Genomic DNA, 25,966 nt, shown 5'->3' on the forward strand with positions numbered 1-25,966 from the left:
ATGAATCAATTTTTGCATTTAGAAAAAAACAACTAAGATTTCATCTCATTCTTTAAAGGATGAGGTACCAAAATAGGTGTATGGTTTTTGAAAAAGCATCAATTTAGACTTTATATACAAAATAACACTAATATAGGTTTGGTGTTTAAAAAATGGTATCAATTTAGGGTTCGATAAGGGAACGTGATACATTATTCATATTACTCCATTAACTTCTGTCAATTATATATGGAATAATATGAATCACCTATCAAGTTCCGTTACCGATGTGTAAATTGGTACCATTTTTTAAATGTTAAGCATATATTAGTATTATTTTGTACGTTGAGCCTACATTGATATTTCTCCAAAAACCATATGAGTGGTGTAATTTAATAAATATTACGGGAGACATGGAAGGGGACAGATTTAGAGGGACATAAAATTTTTTTTTCGGTAAAACAACTTAAATTCCCATGTTTATGACTTTAGAATATAGTCATATACTGCTCACTGTTGTGTGCCAATTCTTTTACTAATTTTCTCTTGAATGTCTTCATCCATTTACTGTTGATATTATTCATATATTTCCTGCAATTCTTCATCAATTTGCTGTTTATTTGTTCCATTAATTTGTTGTAGTTCTTTATATGTTCCTGCTGGTTTTCTTCACCAATTTGTTGTTGATTTGCTTCATTAATTTGCTGCAATTTTCAAAAGCATATTTAGAAATAGATAGAGCAAATCAACACTTATTTAAATAAGCTTATACAAATTAGAATAGAGTCAGTGCTGTCAGATGTTAATATGAAGTGGACTTTATATTAGTATCCGACAAGGGCTACGGTATATTACAACTCATACTAAATCACCTTCAAGATAAACACATTTTCTAAATCAGGTCTAACTGGTGCAACTTACAGATATTTATAAAACCCTCTCAGTACTACTAATGAACTATTTCACGAAACATTAGAGTGCATCAATGTCAGTTATCAACATAATTTCAGCCATGAAATTTAAGAAAGCACTTCAAGAAAATGATGAGAATAAAGGTTGGATTGTCAAAGAGACATTCAATTCATAATAATATTGGGGGAAGAGAAGGATCTAGCAACTATTAATTTACCATAAGCACATATTAGTTTGCATGATGGGAAAGTTAATTAATATATTTTAAAAAAGCTGGAAGGTTTTGAGATGTTAATGCACCGAAAGAAGAACTGCAGTCTCTGTTCCTTGAGGATCTTTGATTTACTTCATTAATTTGTCTTCATGGCTTAGCTTTTAAAATAATCATCTTTGTGGTATGTTTGTTACTGTACTGCTATGACTCTTATGTCGTTCTAGATTTAATTGACACGAGCAGATATTCTAAAATTGACATGATACTTTTGTTTCCATTTCACTGCACTTTTATGTACTCTGGGATGTTTTAAGGTCAGTATTTCTGCTTCAATTTTGAACAATTTAAAACTGCTTCTGCAACCTTATTATATACAGTAGTGCTGTAATTTTTTGATATGCTTTTCTAAAAATTTGGTTCTCTATTCCTTGATTTCAGATTGTCCTATTCGTATGGAGAACTTTGCTGCAATTTTGTTTTTTTTTTTCGTGCTTCACTTTCTAAATCAGAGCTTATAAGTTGAACAAAATGGTACATGGGGATAGAATGTGGATGTATAATAGACTCATGAGTAATGGCAGGGTGAATAGTCAATTTATAAAAGGGGTTGCAGAATTTGTCGATTTTGCAATAGCTAAACCCGCATTCATGAGCGGGCAACATATCCAGTGTCCGTGTACAAGGTGCGTCAATAGATGTTTTCAAGATCCAAATGAATGTAAGGTTCATTTGTATAGGTATGGGTTTATTCCAAACTACTTTGAGTGGTTTACTCAAGGTGAAACCTATGGTAATAGTTCCTCTACACAAGTTGACGATTTGGTAGATGATTATCCGTCCGATCCAATTAGTCCTTTACGTCAATTCGTGTATGATGCTGCTGGGCCTGAACTCGAAACACAAAGAATAGAAGAGGAGCCTAATTCCGAATCTAGGAAATTTTTTGACATGCTTCGATCCTTGGATGAGGAACTTTATGTCGGGTGCGAAACCACTTCGGTTTTGTCAATTGTGGCTCGAATGTTGAATATCAAGTCTGAGAACAATATGACAGAAAGATGTTTTGACTCGGTTCTAGAGGCAATGCACGATACATTACCGCCTGGTAACAAAATGGCAAAGAATTTCTACGAGACCAAGAAACTAATTCGGGGTCTTGGTTTGCCTGTTGAAAAAATTGATTGTTGTGTGAAGGGGTGTATGTTATTCTGGAGGGATGATAGTAGCTTATTAAATTGCAAGGTTTGTGGGCATTCGAGATACAAAATGAGGCGCAGTTTAGCGAAACACAAACCGGTTTCTTTCAGCAAGATGTTTTACTTTCCTCTAACTCCGAGGCTAAGACGATTGTATGCTTCCAAAGTGACTGTCGAGCATATGAGGTGGCATCACGATCATGTTTGTGATGAAGGAGCAATGTGCCATCCGTGTGATTCAGAGGCTTGGAAGCATTTCAACAATACCAATCAATCCTTTGCAGCCGAATCTCGTAATGTGAGATTAGGACTGAGTACCGATGGATTTCAACCATTTGGGCAATCTGGAAAACAATATTCATCTTGGCCTATCATTCTTACTCCATATAACTTACCTCCATGGATGTGCATGAAAGATAAGTATATGTTCCTAACAGCTTTAGTTCCAGGACCGAACAATCCGAAGCATAATATTGATGTGTTTTTTCAGCCTTTGATATACGAGCTACTAAATCTTTGGGAGAATGGAGTTGATGCTTACGATGTTTCTCTCAAACAAAACTTTACACTACGAGCTGCTTTGATGTGGACTATCGGTGACTTCCCAGCTTACTCAATGTTGTCTGGATGGAGTACAGCTGGAAAACGTGCATGCCCCTATTGTATGGAAAAATCAGATGCTTTCTCATTGCCAAACGGTCGTAAAACCTCATGGTTTGATAATCATCGTAAATTTCTGCCTATGAATCATAGATACAGAAGGAACAAGACAAAGTTTAGACGTAATTGCATTGAGAGAAGGCCTCTTCCACCCATAAAGAGCGGTCAACAAGTATTATATGAGATAGAAGAGTTAGGGTTGTTGAAAGTAACTGAACATGATTCTGAACATGTAAACAAGCTGAAATGTGGCCCAAATTGTGGATGGAAGAAGAGAAGCATTTTTTGGGATCTTCCTTATTGGAAAACTAATATGGTCTGTCACAATCTTGACGTGATGCACATTGAGAAAAATGTATTTGAAAATGTATTCAATACTGTAATGAACATTGAGGGTAAGACAAAGGATAATTCTAAAGCTCGTGAAGATGTGTCCTTATTTTGTAACAGACCGGAACTTTTGAAGGATAATATCACTGGTAACTACCCAAAGGCTTGTTACACTCTCAGTCAGGCTCAAAAGAAAATCGTGTGTGCTTGGGTTAAGCAATTGAAATTTCCAGATGGTTATGTCTCCAACTTGGGGAGATGTGTTGATAATAAAAAAGCTAAACTATTTCACATGAAGAGTCATGACTGTCATGTTTTCATGCAGCGTTTGCTCCCCATTGCACTTCGTGAGATGCTTCTAAAAAATGTTTGGGAAGCTATTACAGAGTTGAGTTGTTTTTTTAAAAACTTAACCGCTCATGTGATCAAAGTGGATGATATGGCACATTTAGAGGGGGAGATCCCAATTATTCTTTGCAAATTGGAAATGATATTTCCACCGGGATTCTTCGACTCAATGGAGCATCTTCCAATTCATCTGCCTTACGAAGCCAAAGTTGCTGGTCCAGTTCAATATCGATGGATGTATCCATTTGAAAGGTATTATAATTCCTTATATGAGTTTCCTATTTTCTTTTTGTCCTCTATTTTCAGTCTCGATTTCATTCATGTGTAGATATCTAGGACGTTTGAAAAAAAGTGTAAAAAACAAAGCACGTGTTGAAGGTTCAATATGCAATGCATACTTAGTAGAGGAGGCATCCAATTTCTGTTCATACTACTTCGAGCCACAAGTCTATACGCGACATCGCAAAGTTCCTCGCAATGATGATGGAGGTGATCGTGGTGGTGTGGATAAGTCGATTTTGATGATATTTTCTCATAATGGTCGCTATAGTGGACTTGCAAGATCAAGATGGTTGGATGAAAAGGAGCACGTTGCGTTTCACTCTTACATCTTGTTGAATTGTCCAGAAGTAACTCCATATGTGGAGTAAGTTAGATACAATGTTAATTCTGCAATTTAACATTAATGATAAATATTCATGTGTCCAATTGTTAAAGAACATTTGCGAGAGCTTGACCCCGATGCTAATAATGCAGCCATCGAATCAGATGTGGAAAAATATTTTCCCAATTGGTTCTCAAATTTTGTAAGTTGCATTAACTTGCTAATAATTTGAATGGTGTAAATATCAGTAAGTTCTTGTTTTTTGATTAAATTTTTTGATTTCTTTCATTAGAGCCAACATAATGTCATTGAGAACTAGTGTGTCGCCAACGTGGCTCTTAAACCGTCTCGAAAGGTGATGTCATTTAATGTATATTTTGTGAATGGTTATAGATTTCATACAACAATGCACAGTGGTGATCGATCAACTTCTAACAATGCTGTTTGCATCGTTGGGGAGGGCTTTGCATATTACGGTGTAATTGATGAGATAATCGAAGTTTCTTACCTTGGTTTACCAGTCCAAAAAACCGTGTTGTTCAAATGCACATGGTATGATCCTACACCAAATGTCGGCATTCGGATTTATGATCGGTACAACATTGTTGAAGTTAATACGAAGCGAAGTTATAAAAAATACGAGCCATTTATTTTGGCTTTGCAAGCGACACATGTTTATTTTGTTCCATATCCTTCAACGAGACGTGATAAGATTGACTGGGCTGTTGCATGCACAGTTAAACCTAAAGGGGTCTTTGACATACCCGGGAACAAGGTTGATGCTAACAATGATGCATTTCAAGAAGATGAGGCTCAATTAATTGAAGTTGAAGTTTCCTTTGAAGATGACATTCCATTAAACAATGTCGATGATGATCCTTCTTTTTGGTTGCCAAGAGAAGAATCCGATGAAGATGATGTTATCGTTTCTGAATCTGAGAACGAGGCTGAACACAACGAAAATTTGGATGATGATATCAATCCTAGCGATGATGATAGTGATTAGTTTCGAATTGAATTGAGTTTTTTATGTTTTGAGTTTATTTAAAAAGACTGTTTTTATTAGTATGATGGTATCTATAAACTAGCTGTTGGTTCAGTCTGTTTTTATTAGTGATCAGTTTCCAATTAAATTGATGATATCCAATATGTTTTTTTTATAAATTAGCTACTGATCCAGTCTGTTATTTATGTTCTTCAATTGAGTTTTTAATATTTCATAGTTATTATTGCATAGATTATGATAAGTTCAATGTGCCAATTAATACTTTTTATGATTCTTCTTGTATTTATCAACTCAATTGGTTGGTTTTCTTGCTTTTCTGTAATTGTTGTTATATGTTGGTCGTTTTTTTTCAACAGTTCATAATTACTTTGTAGGATGACTTCAAATGGAGGTCAAGATGGAGGTGGTGATAAGCGCACACCAACAGGTAGGAACAATGGTAAGCAACCTATAAGGAGGTTAGTGCCTAGCACCCTACCTCCTTACTTGCAAACCAGGCGTATGCTTTCATCGTCTTCATATGCACGGGGGACATTGCCTTCACAAGTTCATGAGGCATCAGCTTCACAAGTTAATGAGGCATCACCTTCACATGTACAAGAGGCATCGCCTTCTCCTACACCTTCATCTACAGATCGGACATTGCCTTCCTCTACACAGGAACCTACTACTCCGCCCACTTCATTACATGGACCGATTACATCTCCTACTAATCCATTACAAGCTCAGCCAAGTACAGAAGGTATGTACTATATCTGCATATTGCCAGTAAATTGGAAGTAATTTTTGATGAGTTGATAGGTGTTATATTTTAGGGAACAAAAATATTATGTTAGAATTACTACATCTTGAAAACCTTTGGCATACTATGCTTGCTGCTGCAGTAATCAGATGTATCTTCACTAGTATATGTTCATTGGCTGATCCTGAACTTTTTGATAATTTCTGGCTTTCCTATGAAGCTCAATTCATGTAACAAAACTTTCAAGCTCAATTAGATACAAATAGAAGTATATATTATGAAAAAGAATCAATGCATCACCAAAAGAGTAACCATACATCTCACTAATCCATCCACATGTTTTCTATACTAGAATAGATAAGTCTGAAATAAAGCATATGTATTATCAATTTAATTTTGATTTCAGATTTCTATTAATGTCTGAGAATACAATAAAAAGTATGTTTTTCTTTCCAGCAGATTCCAATATTGCCGGTGGTTCCACTCAATCTTCAACAACAGCACCTCGAAACTATGGACCAAGGTGAAATATAAGATCTGACGCGCCTAAAGATTCTAATGACAAATTCATCGTTGTGCTTTCAATTGATAACTTGTAAATTAAATGAACCATATCTATCATGTAGATACATAGCAGTTTAATAACTTGTATTTATTTATAAATTGAAACACTTTTGTTAAAATGTGATGCAGGTTTATCTATAGTCACCTTGCATCGGTAGTGACGAGTATCTTTCAAGAATATCCACAACCGGTCGCGTATAATGCTGGAATGATACCAATTGCCATTATAGATAAATATTTTAAGGAGTTTCGGGTATTCAAATTTATCTACTTTCATTTAAGATTCAGAAATAGATTTCTCATCGATTCATTAAATTTATGCAGAAACCTTGTGTTTGGGACTAATCCAAATATTCGGATGACACAATAAAGAAGGCATTTATTAAAAAAAACTCAAGGAACGCTATAAGGGAACAATGACTACAATAAGGAATAAAGGAAAAAGGCCTATTTGGTGCCCTGAAGAAGTATGGGAGCCATGGAATTGCATGTGGGGAACTCCTACCTTTAAAAGAAGAAGTGAGATTGCCAAAAAAATAAGAGTGGGAGAAGATGGGGTGGCTAAAGGAACCCATAATGGAGGTTCAAGTGCTCATGCAAAATCTGTACAAAAATTGGTACACATCTTTGTTTTGCATCTTTTATAAGTGTGACTAAGTGTTTACAATTGAAAATATAGCCTGACTAAGTTCATATTTTTAGCTCTAAAGTTTGTTGAACATATAGTTGTAGATGAGTAATATAAATTTTAATTAATGGTAGATGATAACGATAATAATGAAAATTTTCATATAGCGAAGGATTTGAGTCATGTCTGTACATAAATATTGGGTTAGGGAAGGAAATAGAGATAAGATGCAATAGTGAATCTTAATTAAATTGGGAGACATGGTTTGACATATATATCTTGGTTTGTTTTATTGCAGTTTATATATATTGTGGTTTTCTCTTGAAGTAGTTTTTTAACTAAAGAACCAAGTTTTAGGATGAAAAAGAGAATTAAGATAGCAAGTTTGCTGATTTGCTTAACATTTTTCATATATATGCTCTATGAATAATAAATTTTGAGCAGCTTTAGAGTTGCAAACATCTATACTTAGTCTACAAAGTAATTTCTAGATTTTATTCTTCATTTTACAGTTCAATCTGGTACAGATCTATTTATACAAATCTGCACTCTCTTCTTTTCTCAAACTGTACATCCAAACGTACAATATTATTTATTCATTAATTGTACTTAAGAGAATATATATGCATTGTACTTTTATTTATACTTGAGTTTTCATTGCTTAATTCAGCCTATATATATATTTATATATATATACTTGTGACAGGAAAAGGAGTTAGGTAGGCTGATTACTCCCGATCAATTCTTTTTGTGGGCACACACTCACAAGCATGATGGATTTTCATTTGTTAATGATCGATGTAAAGAAATTCAGGTAAAATTCATTATACTACATATTGAGAACATGTATAAATTCATGTGGTCATATTAAGTAATATATAGATGCATTACCTTACTTTTTTCAATAATACTAAATATAGGAAGATTATGAGCACAATATTGAACAACAAGAAGATCAACAAACTACCACTGAACTTGAGGCAACCATTGAAGCCATTGATGAAATAGAAGCATTTTATGCTGCTTGTGGAGGAGTTAATAGGGATGGAGGGGTTTATGGACTAGGTTCAGCAGCTTCTCATTATTATCGGGATCGCATGTCGCATCCTAGAAATGCGAGAGCTGCTTCATCTTCAAGTCGCAATGTCAATGGTGCATCTAGCTCACATGCTAATCCACAACCCGATCTTCAATCTATACAGGAGCGACTTGATGGTTTCAATACCGAGAGGGCTGGTTTTATAGAGCATCTAGAGCGGATAAGTGAACACCAACAAAGGTTTGATGAACGACAACAACGGATGGATCAGTCACTTCAAAGTTTACATTTGAGTGTTAATGTGGACGAGGTTAATGAGCTTCGAGGCCGATTGATGGATATTGAAACACAAATTGGTCCATCTTTAAGGCAAATCCAGACCACCATTGCCCGACTTCGTGCCTTGGAGAGGTTAGATTGTGACTCCAACGAATAGATTCCTTTGTTTTGGAATATTGCTTTTTGGTAGTTTTTGGAAAAAGGTGTGAATATATTCCCAATCTCCCACCTTAATTGGATATGCATATTACTTTTTGGTAGTTTTTGGAAAGTGTGTGAATATCAAATCTTAATCTTCCACCTTAGTTGGATATCAGAAGAGTACCAAGCAATATATGATAAGTTTTGATACGTAGATTAGTATTATGTCATGAGTATATGACTTAGCTTGTTCATCATTTTGAGACCTTCAAACTTATTATTAGCTTTAACTTTAGTTTAGTTCATGTAAACTTTAATTGCTATATATATATATATATATATTGCCTAATTACTTTATGTTGTTTGTTTTATTAATGTGTTTTGTGATGTAATTTCTATATAATTTACATGTTTAATAAAAAAAATTTGTAAAAATAATAATTTGCAGAAAAAAATATATATATAGGGCGTCTAGAAATCACACGAAACATGTTGTCGGTAAATCGACAATAAAACTTTCATCGGAATACTAACCATTCAGAATTTCGTCAAAAAAATGTAGGCAAACTTAGCGAACGAAATGATTGTGACCGGATCCTGATGGTTGCTAATCACATTACATTTACAAATTTGAAATTTGGTTTTGAAACCAACGGTTGGTTGCAACAAATCGGTTTGTAAATTTGCAACCAACTTACCAACCACTTTTTCTGGTTGCAAACATTGCTACAATGAATGAAAATCTGGTTTCAAAGATTTAGCAACCTGGCAGTTGCCAACCGATTCATGTTGGTTGCTAAAAGTACAAATCTGGTTGCAAAGTCGTGTTAGCAACCATATTCCCGGTTGCTAATTACCGATTTTCTTGTAGTGATATTTCATTATAACAAAATAAGAAAAAATTTCAAAATTTAAAAACTAAAGTTAGTTATAATAAAATAAAGTTATATTATATATAAAAAAGTTACTATTTTTTTTTTGTAAACGAATCATTTTTAATAATTTTAACGACAAGAAACCAATTCAAACATCTAACAAGATAAAAAAAATTTTTTATCAATTTTTACCAACCAAGACAAATTCAAATGTCTAACACGAATCATTTTTACCTATTTTTAGCAAATGAAACCAATTCAAAAGTTACACGACAACAAATTATTTTTTATCAATTTTTATAAGACGGAACAAATCCAAACGTCTAACATGACTATTTTTTGGAAACAAATCATTATTACAAAAAAAAAACAATTCAAATTTCTAACAGGAAATGTAGCCTAACCAATTGAACATAAAGTAACGTAACGTAACCTAACGTAACATACTGTAACGTAATGTAATGTAACGTGACATGACATGACATGACGTAACGTAACGTGACGTAGCGTAACGTAACATGACATGAGGTGAGGTGACGTAATGTAACATGACATGAGGTGAGGTGAGGTGACATGACATGACGTGACGTGACGTAACGTACAGTAATGTCACGTAACCTAACATAACGTACCGGACAGTACCATAAAGTAACATAACATAACATAAGGTAACGTAGCGTAACGTAACGTAATGTAACGTAACGTGACGTAACGTAATGTAACACGATGCGACGAAATGTAAAGTAACGTAATGTATCATGACGTAACGTGACATAACGCGACGCGACGTGACGTAACATGATGTAACGTGACATAACGTGACGTAATGTGACATCACATAACGTGACGTGACGTAACGTGCCGTAACATAACATCAGGTGACGTGATGTAAGTGAAGTGACGTGACATAACTTGAAGTGACGTAACGTGATGTAACGTGACGTGATGTAACGTGACATGACGTGACGTAGTGCAACGTGATGTAACGTAACGTCACGTGACATGAAGTAACGTAATGTACCGTACCGTAACGTGACGTGATGTGACATAACGTAATATGACGTGACATAAACGTGACATAACATAACGTAACGTAACGTAACATGAAGTAATGTAACGTAACGTGAAGTGACGTAATGTAACATAACGTAACGTAACGAAACGAAACGTAACGTAACGTAACGTAACATGTCGTAAGTAACATACATTAATGTCACGTAACCTAACGTAACATACCGGAAAGTAGCGTAACCTATCGTAACGTACCGTAAAGTAATGTAACATAACATAAGATACGTGACGTGACGTAACATGACAATAATGTGACGTAACGTCTCGTAACGTGACGTAATATAACGTAACGTAAAGTATAATAACATATATTAATAATGTAACGTAATATAACATAACGTACCGTAAAGTAAAGTAAGGTAACGTAAAGTAACATATAGTAACATAACGAAACGTAGCGTAATGTAACATGACGTGACGTGACGTATCGTGAGATAACGTGGTGTGACGTAATACGTAACGTGATATAATGTGATGTAACGTAGCGTAATTGTTAATCGAGAACTTATATTTAGATTACAGTATTATTGATTTTTTTATGGAAAATTTAACATTAGTCCAAGCACCATGAATGATTTGAAAAAAAAAAAAACACTATAAATAATAATCATGGTACAATCTAATATATTAGAAATTAATGTACCTCACTAAATTTTCAATAAACGTGGGTTCATTACCTTTTTCCATTCTCTCCATTTCTTCCGTAAAATCATGGGATATTTACACAGAAATTCAAATTTTAAAATTTAACTACAATTTTGGCAATAACTATTTTTCATTATATCATGTCTAAAAAATTTGACAGTTAACGGAAATACCCTCCCCTTTCACCAATTAACTTTTTAAAAAAATGAATTGACATTCATAAAATAAAGATGGATATTTTAATATATTAAGAATTAAACTAATAAAATTGATAAAACAATAATATTAGTTTCATTTATGATTTTCATGTAAATGACTCATCATATTAAGGCCTTGTGGGTTTTTTTAATCTTTTTATTAAACGTGGGTTCATCAACAACCCACGAATTGTTTGTTTTTTTTTTTTTTTACAATTGTTAGTTTTATTAGTTATTATTAAATATCTGCACGGATAGAACTCTCCATCTTCTTTGGCCATTATCTGTGTAACCTGCTACTCCACCTGATGAAAATCAAATTCATGAAAAATCCCTCCAAATTTTCATTGCAAATTCGTGCTCCATTAATACATCCCGCCTAAATTTGTCCACGAAATATATAAGTATTATTTTTATTTGGTTCCATCCTAATTTTGCTTGAAGACTACACATTTTATACAGATTATATCAAAGGCATGACAACAATTCTCTCCGTCTCCTCTTTGATTTGTTGATCAATATTGAATCAATTACATCACTAAATCATATTATATTGTTTATTATTACTTTTTTTTTTTCAGGTGAAATCTATGACAAACTCCAAAATTATCCAATGAAGTTTTGATATTCAAATTCAATTTTAAGGTATTACTTTCAAATCTTCAACAATTGAAATTTACTTGTTTGATTGCTATATATTATTGACATATGATTATTGTTTTCTGGCTTTTAATATTTTACATAGAATAAAAATATTCTGATATCTTTCTCATTTTCTTTGGTTATTCTAACCTTTCTTTGTATATTATCTTGAAAGTGTTGTTTAATTTTTGCAAGTCATGGAGGATTTTTAAGATTTCCAGGACTTTATTGGAAATGAACCTTCATTTTAAAGATACTGAACATATGTTTTTAGATAGATTGATCAATAAATGTAATTTTAAACTTTATATGTCAAGAGTATTTGGTTTATATTTGTTGTTTGAGACAAATGAATATCTTAAAATTGCTCTATTTGAATGATTGTTCATAATACTTTATGAATATAAATGCATCTTGTTCTCATGATTTTTCTATAATTATCATGGTTGCTAGTTTGAAACTAAAAATTGCATATTCATATGGCTAATTTTATTCATCTTCGACTATAAATTTAAAATTTATAACTAATGTATAACTGATTAACTGTTATATTTTTCATTCGAAGCAATAAATTCAAGATATAGCTATGATTTTTGCAAGCTTATGGCTAAGACAAACGCAGAGAAGTTAATTTTATTAGCTACAAACATTGTTGAAAGTAGCTAAAGTATTTTGTAACTGTTTAAATTAATATTTTGCTACAATTTTAATATTTTCATTGCAATAGGTAACATCAATTTAGCCACATTTTTTACATTTTGTAGCTATATGTATTAATTATTAGTTACAGTTAACTTAAATTACGTAGCTAAAGTTTTAGTTACGCCACTTCTAGCTACGACAAGCACGAAATATTTTATTGTAGCTAAATCATTTTGTCACGAGACTTTTTTACTCTAGCTACAATTTTACCCGTGGCTATAGATGCTATTTGTTGTAGTGATTATTCCTTGCTCTAATCTTAGGATTCAATTAGCCATCAAACTCTTTGCAAATAATTTTATTCTATGGAAAGCACAAGTCATCACCATGCTTCACGACTGCGACCTGGATAATCATGTTAGTCCTTCTTGCTCCACCATAATATCTCTATGATAATTCCATCAATTCGCTTTACCGTCTCTAGGTGCAAAGGATCAACAAGTTTTTAGTGTACTGCTTGCTTCTGTCTCTGAAAGTTTACTTCCTCAAATTATTGATGCCACCACAGCTTTGGATGATAGAATCAAGCTCACAAAGGCCTACTCCTCTTGTTCTCGTTCTCCAATCAGAAATCTCTAAGCTCCACTATAATTTATTAACAAGGGTGATGATGATATCTTTACCTATATTATTCAAGATAATGGTATCTATGATCAACTATTGTCCTATCGTCATGTTATCAGTGAAGATGATTTTGTTGATGCTGTTCTTTTAGGTTTGGGAACTTCTTATTGTCCTTTTGATAAGGCCACTGAAGCTCGACTTAAAACTATTCTCTTTGATTATCCATATGGATTACTACTTAGTGAGGAACATCAAATTACACGTCACTCTATCGACTATGTTGCTGCCACCGCTCTCTATTCTGCCGGTCGATCTTATCAGCAACCGCAAGCCTCTTGTGGTTGCAGCTATGGGCGCCACTTCCACGGAAGGAGGTCAAACTAGTACCATCAGAACCCGCAAAACCAGTATCAGAATCAGCAACATCTGCATTCACAACATCTGAACCAGTATTCCTCTTTTGCTCCGTCAGAGCTTAGTAATTCTCCCTATCAGTCCTCCAACAATGGGAGGTCATCTCACTTATCACAATTATCGTGGAATTGGTCATATTTCATGTAACTGCTCCAGTCCCCACGTTCAGCGAGATTCCTTTTCACATCAGCCCCAATCTCGTCGCCACAAACTCCTCAGTCCAACAACACTAGGTAGTCAACTTTGGTGCAACTCGTCATCTCACTTCAGACTTAGGAAACCTCAATCTTCACTTTGAATATAGCGGCCCATATGAAGTTCAAATTGGTAATGGATCTAAACTTAATATCGCTCGTGTCGTAACTCACATGTTTCTCTCAATTCTTATTCCTTTTATTTATACAATATTCTATATATCCCTAAAGCTTCAAATAATTTGTTATTTGTTTATGCAATTGTAACACCCTGATCCAATACCATGTAGATATTGTCCACTCTGGCCCAATTCTAACACATTGAGCCTCACGGCTTTAAAACGCGTCTTCATGTATTGGATTCTCATCTTACTAATAAGCCCCAATCACTCCCTCTCCATTTCCGATGTGGGATTCGGTTCATTCATGTCCCCATCGCCATCCCTTAGGGCCGCTCCTTGCTCAGGCCTTCTTACCCCGGCGCCACCCACTCCGGACCGGGTCGTTACAGTAACGAATTATAACCCTATTCTATGGAATTCTTCTCTGATCATTTCTACGTCGAGGATTTGGCAACGGGGAAGATAAAATTTTGAGGCCGGAGTAACAATGGACTCTACTCCATGTGTCTTTCTCCATGAAATAAATGTTCTGTCAGTTTAGCCAGTCTTTCTATTTGGCATGATCACTTAGGCCATGCATCTTTTCCAATTGTGAAACGCTTGTTACATTCCAATAATATATTGGTTTTTTATTCAAAACAATCTTTGTGTAATTCCTATTGTGGCAGCAAAAGTCATAAATTGCCATTTAGCTCATCTGAACACAAATCTGATGCACCACTTGATTTAATATGTGCTGATGAATAGGGTCCTGCCCCTATGATGGATATCGTTACTATGTTCTGTTTCTTTATCGTTTCACTAAATACAATTGAGTTTACTTTTTGAAACACAAATCCGATGTGCATGATGTTTTTGTTCATTTTAAAACTATTGTTGAGAAATACTTTGCCACCTCTATTAAAACCTTTCCATCTGATGGAGGGGGTGAATTTATGAAATTAATTGATTATTTCCGTACTCATGGCATTACAAATCGTATTTCTGGTCCTTACACTCCTGAACAGAATAGTAGTGCTGAACAAAAACATCGTCACATAGCTGAACATGGTTTAGCCCTTTTGTATCATGCACAATTTCCTATGAAATTTTGGACATATGCTTTTGATACTGCCACTTATCTATTAAATCGCACTCATATACCTCAATTAGACTTCAATAATCCCTTTTAACTCTTATTTAACATGCCTCCTGATTATGCCTATTTACGCATTTTTGGTTGTCTTTTCTTTCCATGGATTCGTCCATATGCTAAATCCAAGTTTTCATACTCATTCTAAACCTTGTGTTTTCTTAGACTATAGTAAATTGCACAAAGGTTACAAATGCTTTGATTCTATCTCTCTTAATTTTTTTTATCGCATGCCATGTTTTGTTTGACGAGCAGGTGTTTCCTAGTACAAATTTCTTTGATGAGTTCTCTGCCAAAGTCTCTATTGCACCAACCACACCACCTGGTTCGATACAATTTCCGACTACCTCACACATTCCCAAGCATCACCATCACCAATCACCTATACTAGACATACTCGTGCCCAACCCATTTGTTTTGCCTGGACTGGCTGATCAGCCAATGTCTGACCCATACAGCTGCCTAACCCACAGAACAGCCCCATTGTCTGACCCACCCGACAACCACCACCTACCATGCACTCTTCCCGTCACTGATCCCAACATCCCCACCCCTTCCATATCAACAAAATCACAAACCCAACCTTTTCGGACCTTAACACTAACACACCCCATGATCACTCGTTTCAAAACAGGCTCCCTAAAACCAAAACAACATTGGCCACTCTCTCACACTGTTTTTATTATGCCTACCACATATACCGCAACTTCCAAACATCCTGAATAGCGGGCTGATAGGGCTGGTGAAATTGATGCTCTCTATAAAAATGATATTTGGCTTCTTGTTCCTTCCAATCCGTCACATTATAAAATTGGATGTCATTGGGTTTTTCATGTTAAGCACAATGTTGATGGCTCTGTTGATCGGTACAAAGCTCGTCTGGTAGCAAATGGATACAATCAATGTCCTGGGATTGATTACTTTGAAACTTATAGTCTAGTTGTGAAACCTGGCACCGTTCGTCTTTTGATTGCTCTTTTTATTACCCTCAATTGGTGTACGGTTTAGCTGGATGTTTCTAATGCATTTCTTCATAGTAACTTGGAGGAAACTGTGTATATAGATCAACCACCCAGATTTACTGATCCTCAACCATGACAATCATATATGACACGTGTCATCTAATGATTAAGTAACTTATGAATTAAACATGCAGTTTTCTTTAGATGACAAAAGTGTATCATCGTAAGGCTACATGTGAATTGAGCGTGTTTACAATTAACCTTTCAAATGAAATAATTTTAATATATCTTGTTCCCATACGCTCCTTCAACTGTTTTTTTTTTAGTTAGCATGAATTTCCTTTTTAGTCTTCTCTTCAAACCTCGACCTTTATCCGGTTCTTGAAACTTTCTTTTATAATTCCTGTTCTTGAAACGTGAATGTTCCAATATGTAGGTAATGCGTGAGGAGGAGTTTGTACCAGTAAAAAATGTGAATGGGTCAAATTTTTACACTCTAGACACAGGGCCGTTCCTGACAGTTTGTATGCCCAGGGTGAGAGAATAAAATTGGGCCTGTTAATACCAAATTTCTAAAAATAAAATTTCTTTAAAAGTTGAAATAGAGGTTGTCGGACATCCCAACTATGTTGGCACCTCCAAACAACCCCCAAACACCTGTTGTAATTTTAAAATGTGCTAAACAAAATCAATATTGTTAAGAATACAACTTCAAAATATACTAAACATAATCAAAATTGTTCTAAACCACTAAAGAACAGTCTCTATGTTGATATTCTTCAATTTTTAACTCTTTTCCAACCTTGAATATCATATTTAATGGCCTACAAAACAAAGTATGCAAATAATTAATAGAAGTTTACTTCTCCGAGCATTACGAGAGGCAAAATCATTAATGATATTATCAGCATCCATAGTTCCCAAAATTTCTTTCTCAATAGACAAAATTGCTAAACCACTCAACCTTTCTTGAGACGTTGATGACCTCAAGTAAGTTTTTATTAACGTTAGTTTTGAAAAGCTTCTTTCAGCTGATGCTACCGTCATAGGCAAAGTTAATAAAATCCTATAAGCAATAGAAACATTTGGATAACAATCTGCGATTTTAACAAACTCAAGAATTTCAATAGTTGACATTAATTCATCAGATGACAAAGTAATTTGCAATACCTTCAATTCAGAAAAAAAAAATCATTTAAATCAAAATTGGATACACCGTCATCGAAAAAAGTAGAGTGACGATTATCACAACAATTTTTTAAATCATCGTAATCTAATAATTTCAATTTTTTTAAATTAATTAAAAATCCAAAAATGCTTTCGAAATATTTTAATTGCTCAAATCTACTTTCTAAAGAAACTAAAGCCATGTCCACAACAATAAAAAAATACTCTTCTTTAAATAACTGTTGGGGAGTCTTAATTTCCTCTTCTTAATCATTCTCATCAAATTGTTTTTTTCTAGTAATCCGACGTTTTGTTGGAAAAATAGGCTTCACATCCATATTAAAAGCAACATCTTTAGCAACATTCAAACAAGATTCATAGCCTTCATCTCTAAACTTTTATAAAAATAATATTACACCTTCCAACTGTTTCATAGTAGAGTCAATGCACATAGATTTAGATTGTAATTTCTTGCTTACCATGTTAATAACAAACAAGATTTCATACCAAATAATCATACTAAGTAAAAACTCAAAACTCTCTATGACATCTACTAAACTATCTGCATCACTCTTTGATTTGGCATCATCACAATTTTTTTTTAATTCCTCCAAAAAGCCAATTTAATTTGAGGAGTTTGAAACCTAATAGGTTTCACACTTTTAATCCGACTCTCCCAACGAGTATTGCAGAAAGACTTTAAAGTTAAACCAGGAACATTATCAAGAAAAATTTGCCATCTTTTTGTAGAGCCCGCAAATAATGAATATATACATTGAATAACCCCAAAAAAATAAATAGCTTTAACATAAGAATGAGCCATATCACTAAGAGTAAGATTAAGACTATGGCAAGCACAAAGCATATATAAAGCTCTAAGATTAATTTCAAGTACCCTAGTTTGGACTCCTTGGTGTTTTGCTTTCATATTTGAACCATTGTCATAACCTTGACCCCTCACATCATCAACACTAAGATCAAGACCTTTCAACACTTCTAAAAGTTTATTACAAAACCCTAACCCAGTTGTAGTATCATCCACTTTTAGAAACTCAAGAAAGTAGTCCCCAATTTTTATTTTCTTATCGGACATACTAACATATCGTACTACTAAAGTCATTTGTTCTTGATGACTCACATCAGGAGTACAATCAAGAATAATGGAAAAGTATTTGCTTTCTTTGATTATCTTGATTATAGAATTTCTAACATTTTGTGCCAAAAGAGAGATTAACTCATTTTGCATTTTATGTCCAAGATAATGATAATGAATTTCATGATTTTCAATACGTTGTACATGATCTTGCATTACAACATCAAATTTCGCAATCATTTCAATCAATCCTAAAAAATTGCCATTGCTATCTTGATATAACTTTTCATTAGAACCTTTAAATGTCATATTATGTTTAGCAAGACATTTCACAATAGAAAGGATTCTAACTAAAACTTGTCTCCAACATTCTTTCTCTTTCATAACCTCTTGTTGCAAGTTTTTATCAATTGTTACGCTCTTATCCAATCGAACTCTTAATTCATTCCAAGTATTCATACTAGCCATATGTTCAATACTATTTTCATGTTGCCTAAGTCTCTCAACAACATGCTTCCAATCATTATGTCTATCATTTGCTAACAAAGATTTGTTCGTACTAGATTTGAACAATTTACAATAAAAACAATAAACTTTATCAACATGTTTAGAATAAACCAACCACTTTTTATCACTTATCTCATCATTGCTTAGTTTTCTAGAGTATAAGGCATATGAAAAATGTCTAGAAAACATATGTAAAGGAAAACTCAAATTCTCTTCCCTTATAGGTCCCTTTTCAACTAAAATGTCCCTTTCCTTATTATCAAGACTTTCCCAATTTCTAGGATCATAAATATCATTAAAAGGATGGATTGTTTGTTCTTTACCAACATCAGGATTTTCAGACACCTCATTTACCTCACTCAAATCATTAGCATTATGGCCACTAATATCATTTTCAACCAAATTATCTATTGACTCGTCCACATTAGTTGCACCTTCCCCATTATGATTCTCATTCGAATCTTTTTTCTTAACTATAAATTTATCAATAGCTCCTTGTTGTGATTTTACTAAAACATCTAATCGTTTTCTCTTTTTTCTTTTTTCACTTCCGGATAAATGCTCTTTAGAAAACATTTATGATTTAAGAACGAGAACAATTCAAATAAAATATAGAAAGAAAGATAACACATTGATAATAAGACGTTCCCTCAGATTCTTCTAAACTTTAATAACTTGATAATCAGTATTCAGTGATGATGCTCTTACCTGAACTCTTCAAAAAAATTAATAAATATAAACAATATCAGTAACATAAAAACATCAAACTTATCTAAAAAATAAAATAGCAAAATCAAAAGATCAAAATCAAACCATATCAAAAAACAATATCAAAAGATCAAATCAAACTTATCTAAACATAGAAAAACATAAATCAAAGCTTCAAAATGATAGAACAACAAAATAGCCTTAAAAAACAAATCAAAACTTATCTAAAAATCATTTTTAAAAAGCAAAATCGTCTTGTTTGGTCTTTTGATTATGAAATCTTGTTTGAACAACAAAATCAAAGCCTCAAAATTATAGAACATCAATATCAGTAACTTTAAAATCATCTTGTTTGAAGGCTATGAAATCTTGTTTGAACAGCAAAATCAAAGCTTCAAAATTATAGAATAGCAATATCAGTAACTTTAAAATCATCTTGTTTGAAGACTATGAAATCTTGTTTGAACAACAAAATCATCTATAAATTGTAAACAACAAAATCATCTATAAAATTATAAACAACAAATTATATATAAATTATACACATAAAAACTTATCTATAAATTATAATATAAACAGCAAAATCATTAAAACTTGAACTAATAAATTATAAATTCATTTTACTTACCAGAAATAAATGCAGAAACCAAACCAAAGGAAGAACAGACAGCAGTAGCAGACAAAACAGGAGAAGACGACGCAAAACGGAAGTCACGGACGGACTCGGCAAGTAGGAGCAGCAGCTAAAATAGAAAAAAGAAAGAAGCAGAGAAGACTTTGAGGAAGAAGAAGACGCAATGCAGAGAGAGCGGCAGGGTCGGCGGAAAGAAATCGTAAGGAAGACGCAACGCAGGGTCGGCGGAAAGAAATCGCAAGGAAGACGCAACGCAGGGTCGGCGAAAAGCGAAGGAGAGACGCACGCACACAACACAGTAGGTTTTAATAATTATATATGAAGGAAAATAGACAAACCTAGGCGCAGCGAAATAATGAAATTTTATCTATTTCCCTTTTCCAAGATCTGTTAATTGTTATTTCATATAAAGAGGGATAGAAAGTAATACCTTCGGTGAAGAACTATCTACGGTTGCAAACGAAGTGCCCACAACTTCTTATTATCAATCCGTGAGCAACGAATGTTTTTGTTCAACACAGAAAAACAAAACTAATCAGTAATCAACCTTTAAAGTATAGCAATCGCAATGATTACCTCTAATGGAAATCGATACGAGATCAAAGAGGGAGTAAGAAATAAAATAAATTATCGAGACGAAAGACGGAACGATTCCTCTCCTCCTGTTCTGTGTGTGTCGAAATTCCTGGGGTTAAGGAGTCTATTTATAGACTTCTCTAAACCCTAATCCCAATTGTGTTAGGTAATTAAATAATTAGAATCTTATTCGGAATAGGATTTCTAATTAGATAATTAAATAAACACTTTACTATTATCTAAATAACAACTAATTATATCTAGATAATTATTATTAATCAAATTAATAATTACTTAATGTTAGGGATAATTAATTAGAGTTTCAATCTTGCTAAAAGGCTGGGTGTTAAGAGGCTCTATGTGGAGTCTGATAATTTGGAAGCAATCAAAATGATTTCTGAGAATCATTCTATGGGTCTTAACAGTCGCAACCTCATCAAACCTATTAAAAGGCTTTGCTCCTCCTTTGAGTTCGTAGAGTTCAGACACATTTTTAGAGAGCAGAATCGTGTTGCTGATCGCTTGGCGGCGGCGGGCCATGAAGGGACGTTAGGCGTTACTACCCTTCCTATTTCCCCTAGTTTCATCTCTCCTCTTCTCTTAGAAGATAGCATTGGGGTTAGCTTCCCTAGGCTAATTCCTGGGTAGTTTGTTGTTGTTCGTTTTTCTTTTCCTTTTCTACCAAAAAAAAAAAAAATTAGAGTTTCAATCACATAAAAACTTCTAATTAATATTATCAGATAGGGAAAAGCTATCCGGATAGAATCTTTCCGGATAGAAGGGATAGAAAAATGCCCTTTTGAAATATTTTTATTTATTTTTATTTTTATATTCTATTACTTGTATATTGGGAACAGACGATCTAATAGCATTTACTTTTATCGTGTTATTTATATATAGTGATTAATTATTAGCAGCTTTTAAATTTTTTATTAAATTATTGGCTTTTCGTTTTAACTAATGGATTGTGGTAATTGTACTGCTACTTTCATCTTTTAAGTATTAAGTTCCACTTTTGAAGATTTTCTTTTATCAAACTTTAATTCTATGGGAAATAAATGTGTATAGAATTAAATAGTATTTACAAAATAGGATTTCCAATTAAAGTATTTCAAATTATCAAAATCATCAATTTGATCCTTAAATTATTAAAAAATTATTAATTGAGTCTTTATTCTAAATAAAAATAATTAATTAAATTCTTATCAAAAATTATTCGGTTGAACAATTTTAGTCATTTTCTCCCAAATCCTTTTTGAGCCAACACAGAGATATTCACAATCAATATCAAATAATCACAGTTTCTGATTTTTAGGAAATGATAAAGACTCAATTGATGATTTTTGTTTAATTCACGGACCTAATTAAAGATTTTGTTAGTTTAAAGTCCTAATTGACTTTGAAATTCTAATTTAAGAGTCAAATGAGTTTCATGGCTTTAATATTTTAAGAACTATCTCTTTTTTTAATATTGTACTCTTTATCAAAATTTTACTCATTCAATTATATTTTGGGACAAAATATAAAAATAAACTTTGTGGTTAGTCGATTTGTAAGGCAGTCCTCATGGTTTAAAAGTTTGTAAATAATAATATGTATTTGTATGAATTTTGCAGTTAAATCATATATTTGGGCCAAACAATACTTATGATTTAGCTAATTTACAAAGTTAGACCTTAAATTTCGGATAATTTGCAAAGCATGTGTCTTCTAATTGCCTAAGATTTCTCTCTTTTGGGGTAAATAGTCACAACAAGAATTTTTACAGGAATGATTGAGTTTATAAACCATAAAAAGCACATACTCCTACTTGCAAACTTTTAAACCATGTATATTGTCTTTGCAAATCTATCAAACCAGTTTTGTACTTTTCCATATATTTTATATAGTGTTGTAATTAGGGCTTTAAATGAGCCGAACCTCTCATAATCAGCTCGGTGGTCGGATCGATAAAAGCTCAACTCTACTCTGTTTGATTTATAAACAAGTCGCTCGTGAACATGATTTAGAGGCTCAATTCATAAATTAACCGAACTTGAGCATGACAAAACTCAGCTCAATAGCTCACAAGCAGGCTAGGTTAAAGGCTCGCGCACAAGTTCATAAGCAAACTCGATTATATTGTTCACGAACAACATTGCTTTAGGTTTTTTTTATGAATCATCATCAGTCACTTCATATATTCATTACATTCACTTCTCCTCCTCCCATACCTCTTATCATTTTCCCCTCCATCGCCTTGCAATATTTTTTATTTAATGACTAAAATGGGGTTTTTAATGTTTATTCATGTAAAATTGTATTATTTCATTTGCTAAACATTCTATTATTTTATTTGATATTATTTCGTTCGGGAACAAAATAAATGAGCTACTCGCAATAAAGCTCGTGATTAAAATAAATGAGCAGCTCGCGAGCTAAACTCATGAACAAGATTAGGGGTGTCAATATGTGTTCGCAGGTCATAAATGGGTCGTGTCAACCTACTCAGGTGACCCGTTTAGGTCAATCCTAACAGGACCCGTTTAATAAATGGGATGACACGACACGACACGACTCGTTAATTAAACAGGTTGAAACGGATTGACCTAGATAACTCGTTTACGTAAACAAATAAAATCTGACTAAAAAATTAACATAACTCGTTTGATCCATTAACCTGTTATATATCAAAATCTGTTAAATGGGTTGTATGACTCGTCAACCCATTAACCCATTATAACAAAAATCCAATAAATAAACATAAAATGTATAATATTCAACAAATATCAAAATAAACTCAAACACAAATAAAAAAAATCTTAAAATAAAGTTTAGATTGCATCTTGTCAATAATAATATATAATATTTACAAACATATACGGGTTAAACGAGTTATATGGGTCGGGTTAAATGGGTTCTTGGGTTCGATCGACATGACCCACCAACACGCTTAAAATTGCATGGGTTGCAATTAATTCGCAGGTCAACCTGCAACCCGACCTGTTTCATAAACGAGTTAAGTGAGTCAATCCATTTGACCTGTTTATCACTCAAACCCATTAAGGCTCAACCCTAATTCGTTTAAATTGCAGGTTACGCAGGTCATGGCCCATATTGACACCCCTAAACAAGATAAACGAGCTGACTCGTGAGCAGCTCGTGAACAAACGATCTTCTGAACGAGTCAAGTTGCAACACAAATTTGAGCTCGAAGCTCGACTCAAGCTTGTTAATATTATGATGAGCCCGAGCTTGAGCAGGCCAAAGCTCGGCTCGGATCGGCTCGATTACAGCCCTATCTATAATGGTGTCGAGCTTTGGTCTGATCATGTTCGGCTCATCAGAATATTGACAAGTTCGAGCTCAACATTATGTTTGTGAGCTGAGCACAAACTTTTAACGAGCTTTTTCACGAGCTTTGTTACCACTAGCTCGTTAGTTTTTTCATAAGTTTATTCATAACTCTATAATCGAGCTTACTCATGAGCTTTTGAGCCGAGATTCGTCATGCTCAAGCTCGTCTTGTTTATAAATCGAGACAAAACTAATCAAACTTTTATCAAAACAATATGTATTATCCATCTCTATGAGATGAATCCTCTATAGAAAACGATAACATGGAATATATGCCTCGTTCGCAATCCTAATTACATCATAGTGCTTTAAATCTTAATTTTAAATACTTAAACATTACTCGATAATATAAATGTAAATCAGGTACAATTGAATAAATTACTCTTGAGTCATTCTATTAGCGTGAATTGTCAAATTAGACCAAATGAATTTTTATTGATTGTTGTTGAATTAATTGATGCTTAGAAAATATGATTAAAACAAATGAGTTTTTATTGTTCTTGATGTATAATATATTTTTTTTTCAAGAAATGTGGCTTCTATAATTTTTTGTAGTTTTTTTTTTATTAAAATTAAGTAATTATTAAATACTTATATAATTCTATGAATTAAAAAGATATAATTAATTAAAAAAAAAGATATAATTAATATTATTTTTTTTCTAATTCACTTGTTGAATTCAGTTCAATTAGTCTAACAATTGCGGGAATTACTATATTCAGTGTCTAGGATGATGGGCAAATCATTAATGATTCAATAATACTAATACATTAAATACTATTTTAATTTGTAAGTTCCCATAACTACAAATAAATAAAAAGAAAATCTAATTTTATTTTATGAAAGGTAATTATGATATTTTAACTCATTCTATCCATTCTATCCCCATTTTTTCTATCCATTTAGTAGTGTCCTATCAAATAATCTTTTAATTTAATTCATAACCATAATCAAATTATAATTATGAATCAAATTAATTTATTCCTAAATTAATACAAATTTCGGCCCATATGTGTATGTCCCACTAATTACATTTTCGTCCTCCGATTCCAAGTCCCATATGCGACCCATTAGGTTCTTTATTGTCACTAGCCGTATATATCCTTTGAAATTATTCATCAAGATTAATTCCAACATATATATAACAGAATACCGTCGCGAGCTATTACTAGCAAAACCTATGATATTCCCCCAGAGCAATTAAGAAGTCAGGTTGATAACTGACGTTAACCTTTCTGCATTAGGTATAGTATAATACGATCCTTCATCAACTATATCATGTCGGTCAATTCCTTATAACCATGGAACGTGTCAAGGTTACATATAACGAAGAGTCTGGTTTTACTTGTACAGGTTGAATTCACTCTGAAAAAGATAAGTTAAGTGAAATGTTCATTTCTACTCTTAACTGTATCACCTTGCAATGATTTTAGTCAATTCACCACAAGCGGCCATTTGGATATATCTCCCACTTATTGGGAGTGACGAATGCTCAATCTGACATTAACTGTTCTGCAATTACTTTGTGTAATACCCAACCCTGCTCTCACACACCTCAGGCTCTCACCTGTTGGATCGTGCTCGCACAGAATCAAAGTATCAGACTCCATAATCCATAATCACTAATTAACGAATGTTTGAGTCTGAGGATTAGTTATACCTACTAATACCAATGAGATGAACAGTTGACACATTAGATAAATCAATCCATTCTGTTATCTCAAGTCGGTTCCCAATCCTAATGAACTCCTTCACTGGATCCATGTAACTGTCTAGATATCTG

General features: G+C 33.3%; 3 protein-coding genes across 6 annotated transcripts; 2 read left to right on the plus strand and 1 right to left on the minus strand.

Annotated features, from left to right (window-relative positions):
- Positions 1-786: 786 nt before the first annotated feature.
- LOC136210545 (uncharacterized) lies at positions 787-8,959 on the plus strand. Of its 4 annotated transcripts, none has more exons than XM_066001857.1 (7): positions 787-3,891; positions 3,968-4,285; positions 5,624-5,991; positions 6,448-6,514; positions 6,685-7,172; positions 7,890-7,997; positions 8,104-8,959. In XM_066001857.1, exons 1-5 carry the CDS (start codon positions 1,634-1,636, stop codon positions 6,923-6,925), a joined length of 3,252 nt encoding a protein of 1,083 aa, XP_065857929.1. In that variant the 5' UTR covers positions 787-1,633; the 3' UTR covers positions 6,926-7,172; positions 7,890-7,997; positions 8,104-8,959. The 4 variants fall into 4 exon arrangements, with proteins under 4 accessions (XP_065857929.1, XP_065857931.1, XP_065857930.1 ...); XM_066001859.1 differs by having other exon boundaries at positions 6,451-6,514; XM_066001858.1 differs by lacking the exon at positions 7,890-7,997.
- LOC136210546 (uncharacterized) lies at positions 4,352-5,630 on the plus strand. The gene is made up of 2 exons (XM_066001861.1): positions 4,352-4,445; positions 4,536-5,630. Exon 2 carries the CDS (start codon positions 4,602-4,604, stop codon positions 5,247-5,249), a length of 648 nt encoding a protein of 215 aa, XP_065857933.1. The 5' UTR covers positions 4,352-4,445; positions 4,536-4,601; the 3' UTR covers positions 5,250-5,630.
- A 4,647-nt stretch (positions 8,960-13,606) lies between the features above and the next one.
- On the minus strand, positions 13,607-19,505 carry LOC136219022 (uncharacterized). The gene is made up of 3 exons (XM_066006213.1): positions 18,225-19,505; positions 17,026-17,332; positions 13,607-13,764 (listed from the first exon to the last, which is right to left on the minus strand). The coding sequence occupies exons 1-3, from the start codon at positions 19,503-19,505 to the stop codon at positions 13,607-13,609; spliced, it is 1,746 nt and encodes a 581-aa protein (XP_065862285.1).
- Positions 19,506-25,966: the final 6,461 nt, after the last annotated feature.

The sequence above is a fragment of the Euphorbia lathyris genome, chromosome 1 (assembly GCF_963576675.1).
Source record: "Euphorbia lathyris chromosome 1, ddEupLath1.1, whole genome shotgun sequence".
Classification (NCBI taxonomy): Eukaryota; Viridiplantae; Streptophyta; class Magnoliopsida; order Malpighiales; family Euphorbiaceae; genus Euphorbia; species Euphorbia lathyris.

Excerpts from the sequence above, each read along its gene's own strand:
- LOC136210546 (XM_066001861.1), top strand. The coding sequence starts at position 4,602 with ATGTCATTTAATGTATATTTTGTGAATGGTTATAGATTTCATACAACA.
- LOC136210545 (XM_066001857.1), top strand. The coding sequence starts at position 1,634 with ATGGTACATGGGGATAGAATGTGGATGTATAATAGACTCATGAGTAAT. Across the intron at positions 4,286-5,623 it reads GAAGTAACTCCATATGTGGA|GATGACTTCAAATGGAGGTC; the intron begins GTAAGTTAGATA and ends ATTACTTTGTAG. Across the intron at positions 5,992-6,447 it reads AGCTCAGCCAAGTACAGAAG|CAGATTCCAATATTGCCGGT; the intron begins GTATGTACTATA and ends TTTTCTTTCCAG.
- LOC136219022 (XM_066006213.1), bottom strand. The coding sequence starts at position 19,505 with ATGTTTTCTAAAGAGCATTTATCCGGAAGTGAAAAAAGAAAAAAGAGA. Across the intron at positions 17,333-18,224 it reads ACCAAGGAGTCCAAACTAGG|GTATTGCAAATTACTTTGTC; the intron begins GTACTTGAAATT and ends TCTGAATTGAAG. Across the intron at positions 13,765-17,025 it reads CTCTCGTAATGCTCGGAGAA|ATGTTGCTGATTCTGATACT; the intron begins GTAAACTTCTAT and ends TTGTGAATGCAG.